The 14,944-nt window shown below is 45.8% G+C and overlaps 1 protein-coding gene across 2 annotated transcripts in view; it reads right to left on the bottom strand.

The window, feature by feature from the left end:
• Positions 1-14,944, bottom strand: part of LOC106561058 (DENN domain-containing protein 5B) — a 50,716-nt gene that overhangs the window by 13,348 nt on the left and 22,424 nt on the right. For both annotated transcript variants that reach the window (XR_006756994.1, XM_014124664.2), the window contains exons 12-18: positions 14,775-14,850; positions 14,559-14,687; positions 12,549-12,670; positions 11,437-11,582; positions 10,075-10,193; positions 9,524-9,720; positions 9,157-9,239 (exon numbers count right to left, since the gene is read on the bottom strand). Coding sequence is in view for 1 of the 2 variants with exons in the window: in XM_014124664.2 (XP_013980139.2) it covers positions 9,157-9,239; positions 9,524-9,720; positions 10,075-10,193; positions 11,437-11,582; positions 12,549-12,670; positions 14,559-14,687; positions 14,775-14,850 (872 nt within the window). In the remaining variant the exon portion in view is untranslated. The remainder of the gene's footprint in view (positions 1-9,156; positions 9,240-9,523; positions 9,721-10,074; positions 10,194-11,436; positions 11,583-12,548; positions 12,671-14,558; positions 14,688-14,774; positions 14,851-14,944) is intronic.

The raw sequence follows: 14,944 nt of genomic DNA, 5'->3' as shown, positions 1-14,944 counted from the left end.
ACTTTAAATCTGGGTATTCCTCCAAAGCTCCATTGTCCTGAGTCTACACAACTCTGCCAGGACCTAGGATCAAGGGAGATACTAAAGTGTTTTAGTACTATATCTCTTGACACAATGATGAAAATAATCATGGCCTCCAAACCCTCAAGCTGCATACTGGACCCTATTCCAACTAAACTACTGAAAGAGCTGCTTCCTGTGCTTGGCCCTCCTATGTTGAACATAATAAACGGCTCTCTATCCACCGGATGTGTACCAAGCTCACTAAAAGTGGCAGTAATAAAGCCTCTCTTGAAAAAGCCGAATCTTGACCCAGAAATTATAAAAAACTATCGGCCTATATCGAATCTTCCATTCCTCTCAAAATTTTTTGAAAAAGCTGTTGCACAGCAACTTACTGCCTTCCTGAAGACAAACAATGTATACGAAGCGCTTCAGTCTGGTTTTAGACCCCATCATAGCACTGAGACTGCACTTGTGAAGGTGGTAAATGACCTTTTAATGACGTCAGACCGAGGCTCTGCATCTGTCCTCGTGCTCCTAGATCTTAGTGCCGCTTTTGATACCATCGATCACCACATTCTTTTGGAGAGATTGGAAACCCAAATTGGTCTACATGGACAAGTTCTGGCCTGGTTTAGATCTTATCTGTCGGAAAGATATCAGTTTGTCTCTGTGAATGGTTTGTCCTCTGACAAATCAATTGTAAATTTCGGTGTTCCTCAAGGTTCCGTTTTAGGACCACTATTGTTTTCACTATATATTTTACCTCTTGGGGATGTCATTCGAAAACATAATGTTAAATTTCACTGCTATGCGGACGACACACAGCTGTACATTTCAATGAAACATGGTGAAGCCCCAAAATTGCTCTCGCTGGAAGCCTGTGTTTCAGACATAAAGAAATGGATGGCTGCAAACTTTCTACTTTTAAACTCGGACAAAACAGAGATGCTTGTTCTAGGTCCCAAGAAACAAAGATATCTTCTGTTGAATCTGACAATTAATCTGGATGGTTGTACAGTCGTCTCAAATAAAACTGTGAAGGACCTCGGCGTTACTCTGGACCCTGATCTCTCTTTTGAAGAACATATCAAGACTGTTTCAAGGACAGCTTTTTTCCATCTACGTAACATTGCTAAAATCAGAAACTTTCTGGCCAAAAATGACGCAGAAAAATTAATCCATGCTTTTGTTACTTCTAGGCTGGACTACTGCAATGCTCTACTTTCCGGCTACCCGGATAAAGCACTAAACAAACTTCAGTTAGTGCTAAATACGGCTGCTAGAATCCTGACTAGAACCAAAAAATTTGATCATATTACTCCAGTGCTAGCCTCCCTACACAGGCTTCCTGTTAAGGCAAGGGCTGATTTCAAGGTTCTACTGCTAACCTACAAAGCATTACATGGGCTTGCTCCTACCTATCTTTCCGATTTGGTCCTGCCGTACATACCTACACGTACGCTACGGTCACAAGACGCAGGCCTCCTAATTGTCCCTAGAATTTCTAAGCAAACGGCTGGAGGTAGGGCTTTCTCCTATAGAGCTCAATTTTTATGGAATGGTCTGCCTACCAATGTGAGAGACGCAGACTCAGTCTCAACCTTTAAGTCTTTACTGAAGACTTATCTCTTCAGTAGGTCCTATGATTAAGTATAGTCTGGCCCAGGAGTGTGAAGGTGAACGGAAAGGCTGGAGCAACGAACCGCCCTTGCTGTCTCTGCCTTGCCGGTTCCCCTCTTTCCACTGGGATTCTCTGCCTCTAACCCTATTACAGGGGCTGAGTCACTGGCTTACTGGTGTTCTTCCATGCCGTCCATGGGAGGGGTGCGTCACTTGAGTGGGTTGAGTCACTGACGTGGTCTTCCTGTCTGATTTGGCGCCCCCCCTTGGGTTGTGCCATGGCGGAGATCGTTGTGGGCTATACTCGGCCTTGTCTTAGGACGGTAAGTTGGTGGTTGGAGACATCCATCTAATGGTGTGGGGGCTTTGCTTTGGCAAAGTGGGTGGGGTTATATCCTGCCTGTTTGGCCCTGTCCGGGGGTATCATCGGATGGGGCCACAGTGTCTTCTGATCCCTCCTGTCTCAGCCTCCAGTATTTATGCTGCAGTAGTTTATGTGTCGGGGGGCTAGGGTCAGTCTGTTACATCTGGAGTATTTCTCTTGTCTTATCCGGTGTCCTGTGTGAATTTAAATATGCTCTCTCTAATTCTCTCTTTTTCTGTCTTTCTCTCGGAGGACCTGAGCCCTAGGACCATGCCTCAGGACTACCTGGCATGATGACTCCTTGCTGTCCCCAGTCCACCTGGCCGTGCTGCTGCTCCAGTTTCAACTGTTCTGCCTGCGGCTATGGAACCCTGACCTGTTCACCGGACGTGCTTGTTGCACCCTCAACAACTACTATGATTATTATTATTTGACCATGCTGGTCATTTATGAACATTTTAACATCTTGACCATGTTCTGTTATAATATCCACCCTGCACAGCCAGAAGAGGACTGGCCACCCCTCATAGCCTGGTTCCTCTCTAGGTTTCTTCCTAGGTTTTTGGCCTTTCTAGGGAGTTTTTCCTAGGGAGTTTTTCCTAGCCACCGTGCTTCTTTCACATGCATTGCTTGCTGTTTGGGGTTTTAGGCTGGGTTTCTGTACAGCACTTTGAGATATCAGCTGATGTACGAAGGGCTATATAAATAAATTTGATTTGATTTGATTTATCCCTTTAGCCAGGTAAAAACTGCTCTTCCTTTCTTATTATCAGCCAAACCATTGGAGTTATAGCTAGATTTACTTAATTCACCGGTTACCATGATGGGTTACATTTTGAGATACTTATCACTGTCCTTACCACCATTTTGAAATACGTATCCATACTAACTCTAAGTAGACCTCCAGTTGTCCTCCAATACCCCTCCCACAAAAAAACAAGACATAAAAATAGAACCATAAATCCCTCTCCTTTCCCCTTTAGTTTAGTTCATTTATTAATTCGACCATTTAAAAAAAACAAGCACACATAAAACTTGAAACCGCCATACATGCACATGAATAAAATCATCGAGGTTAACACACAATAAAGTCTGGGACTTATTTCCATTGTGGTCCTCTTGAGACAAGATGGCTAGACTAGATCGAACACAGTATGGCAGTAGATTCTTCCAGCATGAATCTGTCCTACACTGTTGCACAGTTGAGAGTGTGACCTTATTGGTGATTCCCCTTAATGCAGATTGGTCAGTGCAATACAAATACAATATATATATAGTCTTTGCCAGACTTAAATGCGCTCTAGAAAAGCACAAATGTGACCCGTTTCAGGAAGCTAGGCGTATGTCGCACGTCACTACTTCACAGGAGAGGCCTTTGAACTTGAACTCAATGTGTTTTTTTGGCAGAAATGCCTATTGGAACATGTGAACTTTCATGTGCCTTAATAACAGACTTGTATGCCATCTGTAAATACAAATACAATTATTAAAATTATGAGCCTAGTTGGTTTAGCCACAGAAAAAGACAGGAACTTTCCCTCTAGCCATGATTGGCTGAGATAATGGATAGGCTGGACATGCCGAGAGATGAGTTCGGATTGGTCTGCCATGTAGTATACTTCTGTCTATAACATGAGCTGCTCAGTATGTGTAGATACTTGCTACTGTGGCATTTTTTAAAGATCTAACATTAGCCATGGAAAACGGCAAAAGTGTTGATACTACTCTCAACAACATTGCTGCCCTGAATTTAGCAGGCACTATCGACAAAGATCAGTGGGAAAAAGTTGTGATGGACTACTTTCTGCACACGATCAGTGTGAACCGGAGTGATTTGACACAACGCGGGCCAAACAAGCTGTACAAACAAAACGTACACGACACAGAATGCCTTACTTAGTAATAGGGGTTCCAGTCTGCCGTAAAGCGATCATCCATGTATACGGGTAAGAGTCTAGCTACATTTTCAGTTATTATACGTTTCTAATTTTGTCAAAGTTGTTTTCATTGCAAGTTAAAGCATACTGTTAGCTAGCTAGGGAACGTTAGCTTGCTGGCTCGCTAGCTTGCGTTACATGTATGATCTGTGTAATAATATTATTAGTATCTAAAAAATCTTTTGCATTGCTAGTTATATCCTAATGTTAGCTAGCTAGTTAACATTGAATGTAGTTGGTTAGCTTTAGGTACCTGCAGATTCATACTACAGCATTTCATGCACAGTGGCTAGCTATGAAAATCTGTTGGTATTGCTAGTAGTATGGGTTGGGATTATGGTTCCTTCTTTAGCTAGCTAGCTTCACCATCGGGCAGTCTGGCAGTCCGACGGATGAATCTGGGTATGCGGAAGCCAGGAGAACGCTACCTGCCCCAATGCATAGCTAGCTAGCTACATGTCTAAACAAAAAGACTCCACTTCACTAGATGATTACATGACCCATTAACTTAGCCAGGTGTGTCTGGGGGTGATTACAGCCATCTATTGTATTTCATGAACATGTGTAAATGTCTAGACAACAGTGACCCATCCACTTAACTAGATGTGGCTGGTGGGTGGTTATAGCATTTCTTTCACATGACCCATCAATTTAGACAAGTGTGTCTGGGTAAGCGTCATCTAATAATTATAAAATATTTTTTATCTGGACACTTTCTATTTTTGATAGTGCTACTACGCAAATGTGCAAAGTCAGATTAGGATATAGGCCAAGGACTAGATAAAGTGTATTTTTACCTGGAGTTATTCGTTATTGTAGGCTACTACTTTCACCCTTTTCAGTCTTGAAATCTTTGGTTGTTTACTACACTACCTTATTCACTCTGTTTAGCACATGTGAATCCTTAAAGAGATGGGTGGGACTAAGGCTTCAGAGGGTGTGAACGATGCTGAATAGGTGTCGACAAAGGAGAGCTCTCCAGTAGGCATACCAAAACATTCAAGGGACATTTTTCTCAAAAGTGGAGTTTCAAATTAATCAACTTTCAAAGCAGAACTACTTTCCCATTGTTCCTCAACTGCAGGTTATGATATACCATTTTGTAGTGTGAAAAATTGTCTGTCCTCAGTTGCAACACTCACTACAGAGTTCCAAACTGACTCTGGAAGGAACGTCAGCACAATAACTGTTCGTCAGGATCTTCATGAAATGGGTTTCCATGGCTGAGCAGCTCCACACAAGCCTAAGATCACCATGCGCAATGCCAAGCGTCGGCTGGAGTGGTGTAAAGCTCACCGCCATTGGACTCTAACAGTGGAAACGTGTTCTCTGGAGGGATGAATCACGCTTCACCATCTGGCAGTCCGACGGATGAATCTGGGTATGCGGAAGCCAGGAGAACGCTACCTGCCCCAATGCATAGTGCCAACTGGTGGAGGAGGAATAATGGTCTGGGGAGATTTTTCATAGTTCGGGCTAGGCCCCTTAGTTCCAAGTGAAGGAAAATCTTAACACTACAGAAACAAAAATCTCTCTGGTAAGAAGAAGGGCGGGGGTGTATGCCTTATGATTAACGACTCATGGTGTAATCATAACAACATACAGGAACTCAAGTCCTATTGTTCACCTGACCTAGAATTCCTTGCAATCAAATGCCGACCGAATTATCTACCAAGCAGACACCTCGACGGCCCTGCTGACAGAAATTTACTGGACTCTATGTAAACTAGAAACCATATATGCTGAGGCTGCATTTATTGTAGCTGGGGATTTTAACAAAGCTAATTTTAGAACAAGGCTTCCTAAATTCTATCAGCATATCAAATGCGCGACACACGCTTGTAGTATTCTGGATCATTGCTACTCTAACATCCGCGATGCATACAAAGCCCTCCCTCCCTCCCCTCCCTTCGGCAAATCTGACCAGGACTCCATTTTGTTTCTCCCAGCCTATAGACTGAAACTAAAACAGGAAACGCCCGTGCTCAGGTCTGTTCAACACTGGTCTGACCAATCAGATTCCACGCTTCAAGACTGCTTCGATCACGTGGACTGGGAAATGTTCCGGGTAGACTCAGACAACAACATTGACGTATACGCTGACTCTGTGAGCAAGTTTATTAGCAAAGTGCATCAGTGATGTTGTACACACTGTGACTACTAAAACCTTCTCTCACCAGAAACCATGGATTGATGGCAGCATTCGTCAGCAAAACAAAGCGTGAACCACCGCTTTTAATCATGGCAAGGCGACTGGAAACATGACCGAATACAAACAATGTAGCTACTCCCTCCGTAAGGCAATCAAACAAGCAAAGCGTCAGTATAGAGACAAAGTAGAGTCGCAATTCAACGGCTGAAACACGAGACATATGTGGCAGGGTCTACACCCAATCACAGATTACAAAAAGAAAACCAGCCCTGTCGCAGACATCGACGTCTTGCTCCCAGACAAATTAAACAAGTTCTTTGCTCGCTTTAAGGACTATACAGTGCCACTGACACGGCCCGCTACCAAAGCCTGTGGGCTCTCCTTCACCATGGCCAACGTGAGTAAAACATTTAAACGTGTAAACCCTCGCAAGGCTGCCGGCCCAGATGTAATCCCGAGTCGTGTCCTCAGAGCATGCGCTGGTGTGTTTATGGACATAATCAATCCCTATCCCAGTCTGCTGTGCCCACATGCTTGTTCCTGTTCCCAAGAAAGCAAAGGTAACTGAACTTAATGACTATCGTCCCGTAGCACTCACTTCTGTCATTATGAAGTTCTTTGAGAGACTAGTCAAGGATCATATCACCTCCACCCTACCTGATACCCTAGACCCACTCCAATTTGCTTACCACCCCAATAGGTCCACAGACAACGCAATCGCCATCACACTGCACACTGCCCTATCCCATCTGGACAAGAGGAATACCTATGTAAGAATGCTGTTCATTGACTACAGCTCAGCATTTAACACCATAGTACCCTCCAAACTCGTCATTAAGCTCAAGATCCTGGGTCTCGACCCCACCCTATGCCACTGCGTCCTGGACTTTCTGACGGGCTGCCCCCCAGGTGGTGAGGGTAGGAAACAACATCTCCACCCTGCTGATCCTCAACAGTGGGGCCCTACAAGGCTGAATTCTCAGCCCCCTCCTGTACTCCCTGTTCACCCATGCCTGCGTGGCCATGCACGCCTCCAACTCAATCAGCAAGTTTGCAGATGACACTACAGTGGTAGGTTTGATTACCAACAACGACGAGATGGCCTACAGGGAGGAGGTGAGGGCCCTCGGAGTGTGGTGTCAGGAAAATAACCTCTCACTCAACATCAACAAAACAAAGGAGATGATCGTGGACTTCAGGAAACAGCAGAGGGAGCATCCCCCCATCCACACCGACGGGACAGTAGTGGAGAAGGTGGAAAGTTAAGTTCCTCAGCGTACACATCACAGACAAACTGAAATGGTCCACCCACACAGACAACGTGGTGAAGGAGGCGCTGTCACCTCTTCAGGAGGCTGAAGAAATTTGGCTTGTCACCTAAAACACTCACAAACTTTTACAGCTGCACAATCGAGAGCGTCCTGTTGGGCTGTATCACCGCCTGGTACGGCAACTGCTCCGCCCACAACCGCAAGGCTCTCCAGAGGGTAGTGCGGTCTGCACAATGCATCACCGGGGGCAAACTACCTGCCCTCCAGGACTCCGACAGCACTCGATGTCACAGGAAGGCCAAAAAGATGATTCCATTCCAGACATTACAATGAGCCCGTCGTCCTATAGCTCTTCCCACCAGCCTCCACTAATCCAGGGGATTTCAGACTGGTACAGAGCCATTTATTTGGAGGGGGGGGGGAAGGGGAGTTGCGAGGGCATTTTCTGTTAAACCTTACTAATGCTTGTGTAAGAAAATATCCTTCTTTAAGTCTAGGCATTGGGCTTGAGATTGTTTCTTTAACAAACTCATACAAGGTAAAAAAGTGTGAGTGCGCATTAATAGAGGCCTGTTCTAATTGTGTTGTGTGTGTGCAGAAGGAATGATGTCTGGGCGCTCAGCCAAGAATGACAGAAACTAACTGGTTCCTCTCAGCTTAACTGGAGACAGAGTAAAGTGTTACATTCTACACACCAATGACAGAGTTGTTGTTTTGTTTGGAGCCTGTTCCTGGGTTAAAGGTTCATGTTTTGTGTGTGTTTAGGGGTAGGACATACATCATTTGGGCTGACAGTCAAAGGCGCTTGCTTTCCCAATTTGGGGGAACCGTTGAGCTGCTGTTAGAGGAAGTATGTCTGGAGTGACTTCCTGTCACTTTGGCACCTATTGTCCTCACTCAGTTGCGACAGAAGGAGGCAACCTTTTCACCCAGTCGTCGCTCCCCACACACACATAGATAGGGTCACGTGTTTTTGCAGATGCTTGCATGAGATAGCTTGACTATATAAGGCTTCTGTACTCTTTGTGTGCAGGCTCTCGCTCCATTTCACCTGCGTGGGTGGTGCGACCAGCCTCCTTATTGTAATACGTTTTTAATAAAAGTAATACCTTGATTGATTATTGACTGTCACGTCCTGACCATTGAGTGCTCTTATTTTCTATGGTAGAGTAGGTCAGGGCGTGACTGGGGGGTTTTATCTAGTTTAATTTTTCTTTGTTGGGTTTTTTGTATGATTCCAATTAGAGGCAGCTGGTCATCGTTGTCTCTAATTGGGGATCATATTTAAGTAGTTGTTTTTCCCACCTGTGTTTGTGGGAGATTATTTTGAGTTAGTGCATGTTGCACCTCTGTCGTCACAGTTTGTGTTTTGTTTATAGTTTGTTTGGCTAAGTTTCACTATATAATAAAGATGTGGAACGATACGCACACTGCGCCTTGGTCTGTTCCTACACACAGACGTGACAATTGACTTTGCCTCTCCTCATTATTAGTTAAAAGGTAGAATTTCCACCACAAGAGTACGGTATTGAAAATCATACTATAGGTACTTCTAAATTCCCCAAGCCTAGCGCACACATGCCGGCCTGTGCAGACCAGCGCGCACACACACACACACACACACACACACACACACACACACACACACACACACACACACACACACACACACACACACACACACACACACACACACACACACACACACACTCTCTCTTCTCATCAGAGATTAGACCTCTCTGCTGTGCTCTCTCTATTTTCTGTTTTTGGAATGTCTCTCACACACACCTACACACCCACCCATACCTCCTGCTCTGCTTTGTGGAAGTGCTTGACGAGGTTGTTTACTGCCTCCCTCATTTCCTCCTGCACCTGGACAGAAGACAGTCCTGAATGAAGGAGAGAGAGAGCGAGGATAATGGAGAAGAGATGGCGGGATTGAGAGGAGGAAGAGACGTGAAGATGGACAATGGCATGAAAGACAATAAGGAGAGCATTAAAAGTAAGGTATAGCAATGTGTGACTTAAAAAAAATGTTGGCATATTTTACTCATGACAATAGAAAGAAAATATTATGGTTGACTGTTTATATAAAAAGTGTAATATCTGTTTTTGACTGTCGTTTTAACAATTATAGGTGCAAACTGTGTGTGTGTCTGTCCCCCATACATACTGTTGTTACTGTTGCTGCGCCCCAGTGACCCCAGACCCCCCATGTGTCCACTCTGAGGGGGCGAACTCTGCTCCGGGGGCGTCCCCGTCCACCTCCCAGACTCCTCCTCTCCTCTGGGCGACACCAGCTGACCAATCAGCACCCTCTCCAGGCTGCCGTCACCCACACCCTTCCCCAGCCAGCGGCCACACGGGAACCTGGGAGGAGAGCGTGGATGTAGATAGATAATGGGGTCAGAGGTTAGATGTGAAATAGGGCAAGCGAGAAGTCATTTGGGATTGGGCAATTCAGAATTTTGAAGGAGAGTCACATTCATTGGGCACCAAACAAAACGGGAGGGACGACCTGAACTTGTCTAATAATAAACACTCATTTTCCTGTTGCAGAACGTTTTAAAACGTTTTCCGTTGCATGCCCTAATGAACATGACCTAGGTGAGTGCAGAAATTAAAGCAACACTTTTCCGACTAACTTGGTCAAAAAGATGTGGAGTTCGTTGCAGGTTTGACACACAACCAAAACAGTGTATCCATACAGTATGTGTGCGTTACCTGTAGGTGTGTCCAGTGATCTCGTTGTGCACAATCACACAGTCCACCAGACACTTAGACAGTAGGCCAGAGTTCTCCTGCCCCAACTGCAGGGTGCTCAGTCTGCCCAGGTTCTGGCACTGACACAGAAACAGACAGACCAAAGTGAGAACTGTGTGTGTGTGTGTGTGTGTGTGTGTGTGTGTGTGTGTGTGTGTGTGTGTGTGTGTGTGTGTGTGTGTGTGTGTGTGTGTGTGTGTGTGTGTGTGTGTGTGTGTGTGTGTGTGTGTGTGTGTGTGTGTGTGTGTGTGTGTGTGTGTGTGTGTGTGTGTGTGTGTGTGTGTGTGTGTGTGTGTGTGTGTGTGTGTGTGTGTGTGTGTGTGTGTGTGTGTGTGTGTGTGTGTGTGTGTGTGTGTGTGTGTGTGTGTGTGTGTGTGTGTGTGTGTGTGTGTGTGTGTGTGTGTGTGTGTGTGTGTGTGTGTGTGTGTGTGTGTGTGTGTGTGTGTGTGTGTGTGTGTGTGTGTGTGTGTGTGTGTGTGTGTGTGTGTGTGTGTGTGTGTGTGTGTGTGTGTGTGTGTGTGTGTGTGTGTGTGTGTGTGTGTGTGTGTGTGTGTGTGTGTGTGTGTGTGTGTGTGTGTGTGTGTGTGTGTGTGTGTGTGTGTGTGTGTGTGTGTGTGTGTGTGTGTGTGTGTGTGTGTGTGTGTGTGTGTGTGTGTGTGTGTGTGTGTGTGTGTGTGTGTGTGTGTGTGTGTGTGTGTGTGTGTGTGTGTGTGTGTGTGTGTGTGTGTGTGTGTGTGTGTGTGTGTGTGTGTGTGTGTGTGTGTGTGTGTGTGTGTGTGTGTGTGTGTGTGTGTGTGTGTGTGTGTGTGTGTGTGTGTGTGTGTGTGTGTGTGTGTGTGTGTGTGTGTGTGTGTGTGTGTGTGTGTGTGTGTGTGTGTGTGTGTGTGTGTGTGTGTGTGTGTGTGTGTGTGTGTGTGTGTGTGTGTGTGTGTGTGTGTGTGTGTGTGTGTGTGTGTGTGTGTGTGTGTGTGTGTGTGTGTGTGTGTGTGTGTGTGTGTGTGTGTGTGTGTGTGTGTGTGTGTGTGTGTGTGTGTGTGTGTGTGTGTGTGTGTGTGTGTGTGTGTGTGTGTGTGTGTGTGTGTGTGTGTGTGTGGTGTGTGTGTGTGTGGTGTGTGTGTGTGTGTGTGTGTGTGTGTGTGTGTGTGTGTGTGTGTGTGTGTGTGTGTGTGTGTGTGTGTGTGTGTGTGTGTGTGTGTGTGTGTGTGTGTGTGTGTGTGTGTGTGTGGGTGTGTGTGTGTGTGTGTGTGTGTGTGTGTGTGTGTGCACATGTGTGTTTGATGGAGAATTCCCAAAGCAGTAGCCCAGAGGAACGGAGCATCTCACCTGGAAGAAGATCTCCTGTGTGTTCTTGGGGATCTGCCTGACCCCAGAGTCACCCAGCTCTCCAGACACACACACCCAGGGGTTGGACATTGTCATGGCAATGCTCAGCTTCTTCATGGGCGTTATGACAACACGGTATGGAATGCCTGAAGGGACACAAGAGACAAGATCTTTTACGTTTTGGTCATTTAGCAGATGATCTAATCTAGAGCGAGGCAGTGAACACATTTCACATTTCAGTGCAATGTTAGATGTTTACGGACCTTGGCCTTATAGGTACCTCTAGTTCAGGGTTCCCCAACCTCACAGAATTTGTCCCGCGGGTGGTTTTATTTGCCCCCCCCCCCCACCAAAATTGAACATTAAAAAAAATATATATATATATATATATAATCATTGTCAGACATAAGACTGTCAAAACACCAGGAAATCAGCTCCAAGTGATTTTAATTTAAGAAATCTGTTCCCAAGTATTACCACGCATAATAGAGACATGGGATCGTCTACAAATATAAACAAGGTCTGAAATGATTATGTTTTAGTCAAACATATCTGTTTTGGGCTTCTTGCGGTGAATTTGCAGCCTACACATTATTTATAATTATGTTCCAGACCCCTAATCATTTACTCAAGACAAAAAAACGGCCCGCGGCTGAATCTAGTTGATGATCCCTGCTCTAGTTTAAACCAGCTAACAATGTTCTGTTCCCTAGTACGCTAGTGGTAACGTTCCACTATCCAAGATGCCAGTGTTCTAAAAACATTCCTTCTTAAAACGTTTCAGGAACTGTCTAAGAACTGTTCTCAGAACTGCATGTAGATGTTGACTTATGATATGAAGATAATGTTTCTTGCAATATCATTCTAATAACTGTAACACTCTAATAACACTAGGAAAACATTCTCACACTGTTATCATACAACCAAATAGGAATAAGGAACCCAATGAGAACCCCCCCCCCCCCCCGATATGTTCTAGGAACATTTCTGGTTTCAGTATCTTGGAAGCTGGGACGTGTTCATTAGGACCCGCAACAAATAAACACATTTAGCAGAAAACTAAAAGGAACACTTCTCATTGAACACAGCTCTGGGGAATCTGCCAGACTTACTGATGGAGGTGAATGTGCGTGTGAAGCAGAGGTAGTCCACAGTGTTGAGGGACAGAAGGTGGAACAGGAACTGCTCCCTCTCCTCCTCACACAGTAGGAACGCATGGGGCTTGTACAGCTGCCTGTAGGGAGGGGACCGAAAAGTGAACACACACCTACCTCACAGAGAGGAGAAAATGAAGCATACATCTGAAGATTCACCGGTCATTACCCTTTTCACGTCATCGTGACGGCTCAAATATTTTCATTTTCACATTGTCCTTTCCAGCACGGTCCTAGCAACTATCGCGGAGGTGCAACCAAGCCAGCTCAGTACGGCTTGGCTTGGCTCTGCTCAAGTTTTAATGGCACATGCACAAGTACAGTGAAATGCCTTTCTTGCAAACTCAAAACCCAACAATGCACTAATCAATAACAATTGAATAAAAAATGCGCAATAAAGTAAGTAAGCAAGCATACTATATACAGGAAAACAATTATTAAGTCAGTTCCAATACAATATTTACAATGTGCAGGAATACTGGAGTGATGGAGGTAGATATGTATAGGGGTAAGGTGACTAGACATCAGGATATATGATAAACAGTAGCAGCAGCTTGTATGTGAGTGGCTGTGCGGGTGTGTAGAGTCAGTATAAATGTATGTGCGTATTCTGTGCGAGTGGGAAAATGATGGAGTGAGTGTTTGTGTGTGTGTGTGTGTGTGTGTGTGTGTTGGAGTGAGTGTGTATAGGGCCCTGTGAGTGTGCATAGAGACAGTGCACAAATAAAGGGTCAATAAAGATACAAGGTTAACGCAGACAGTCTGTGTAGCTATTATGCTAGCTATTTATCAGTCGTATTGCTTGGGGATAGAAGCTGTTCAAGAGCCTGTTGGTACCAGACTTGATGCACTGGTACCTCTTGCCGTGCGGCAGCAGAGAAAACAGTCTATGGCTTGGGTGGCTGGTGTCTTGAACAATTTTCCGGCCCTTCTTTTCAGACCGCTTAATATACAGGTCCTGGATGGCAGGTAGCTCAGCCCCAGTGATGTACTAGGCTTTCCACACAACCCTCTGTAGCGCCATGCGGTCGAAGGCGGTGCTATTGCCATACCAAGCAATGATGCAGCCAGTCAATATGCTCTTAGTGGTACAGCTGTAGAACCTTTCCAGGATTTGAGGGCCCATGCCAAACTTTTTCAACCTCCTGAGGGGGAAGAGTTACTGTCGCGCCTTCTTCACGACCGTGCGTGTGTGTTTGGACCAATGGTTTGGACACCGAGTAACTTGAAGCTGTCTACCTGCTCCACTGCCGCCCCGTCGATATGGATGGGGGCGTGCTCGCCTCCCGTTCCCTGTAGTCCACGATCAGCTCCTTGGTCTTGCTGACGTTGAGGGACAGGTTGTTGCTCCGGCACCACACTGCCAGGTCACTGACCTCCTCCCTGTATGCTGACTCGTCGTCGCCGGTGATCAGGCCTGCCACCGTCGTGTCGTCAGCGAACTTGATGGTGCTGGAGTCGCGCGTGGCCCCGCAGTCGTGGATAGAACAGGAAGTATAGGAAGGGACTAAGCACACACTCCTGTGGGGCCCCTGTGTTAAAGGGTGGCGATGTGATGTTGCCTACCCTCACCACCTGGGGTCGGCCCGTCAGGAAATCCAGGATACATTTGCAGAGGGAGGTGTTCAGACCCAGAGTCCTAAGCTTGGTGACAATGGTGTTGAATGCTGAGCTTTAGTCATTGAACAGCATTCTCATATGGGTATTCCTCGTATCTAGGTGGGTGAGGGCAGTGTGGAGAGCAATTGCGATTGCATCATCTATGGATCTGTTGGAGCGGTATGCAAATTGGAGTGGGTCTAGGGGGGCTGGGATGGCGGAGTTGATGGTGTGCCATAACTCTCAAAGCACTTCATGATTACAGAAGTGAGTGCTACAGGGCGGTAGTCATTGGAGCATGAAGTTCGTAGGAACAGGAATGATGGCGGTCAGTAGGGTGAAGAGGGTATATGTGATATGTGTGTATACCTGATTAGGTTCTGGTTGGCCAGCAGCAGTTTGAGGTGTTGCGAGAGCACTTTCTTCTCCAGGGAAAGATGGATCCAGGCCCGCGCCCGACCCACCTCACTGAGACCCTCACTCATAGTCTGGACAAACCTAAAAAAGAAATATTTAAAAAATGCTATCAGAAATTCTATGGTTTTCAAAGATAGCAGTGTTTTGGGTTATGTTGCGCTTTATTACCTCATATCCTGTACAAAGGAGCCCTTCGGGGGTGCAAGTCCCTCCTCTAGCCTCATGCTGTCCAGCCCATTGGACACTGTAACCAGGAAGAGAGAGTGATTGGCAGATGTGATCAGACTTGACAGAGTACACCTAACAGACAAACGCTTATCTTGTTAATGACAGGTGAC

The sequence above is a fragment of the Salmo salar genome, chromosome 10, assembly GCF_965601325.2.
Source record: "Salmo salar chromosome 10, fSalSal1, whole genome shotgun sequence".
Lineage (NCBI taxonomy): Eukaryota > Metazoa > Chordata > Actinopteri > Salmoniformes > Salmonidae > Salmo > Salmo salar.
The sequence above is the reverse complement of the archived record's forward strand: the minus strand, read 5'-3'. Positions and strand labels throughout refer to the sequence as shown.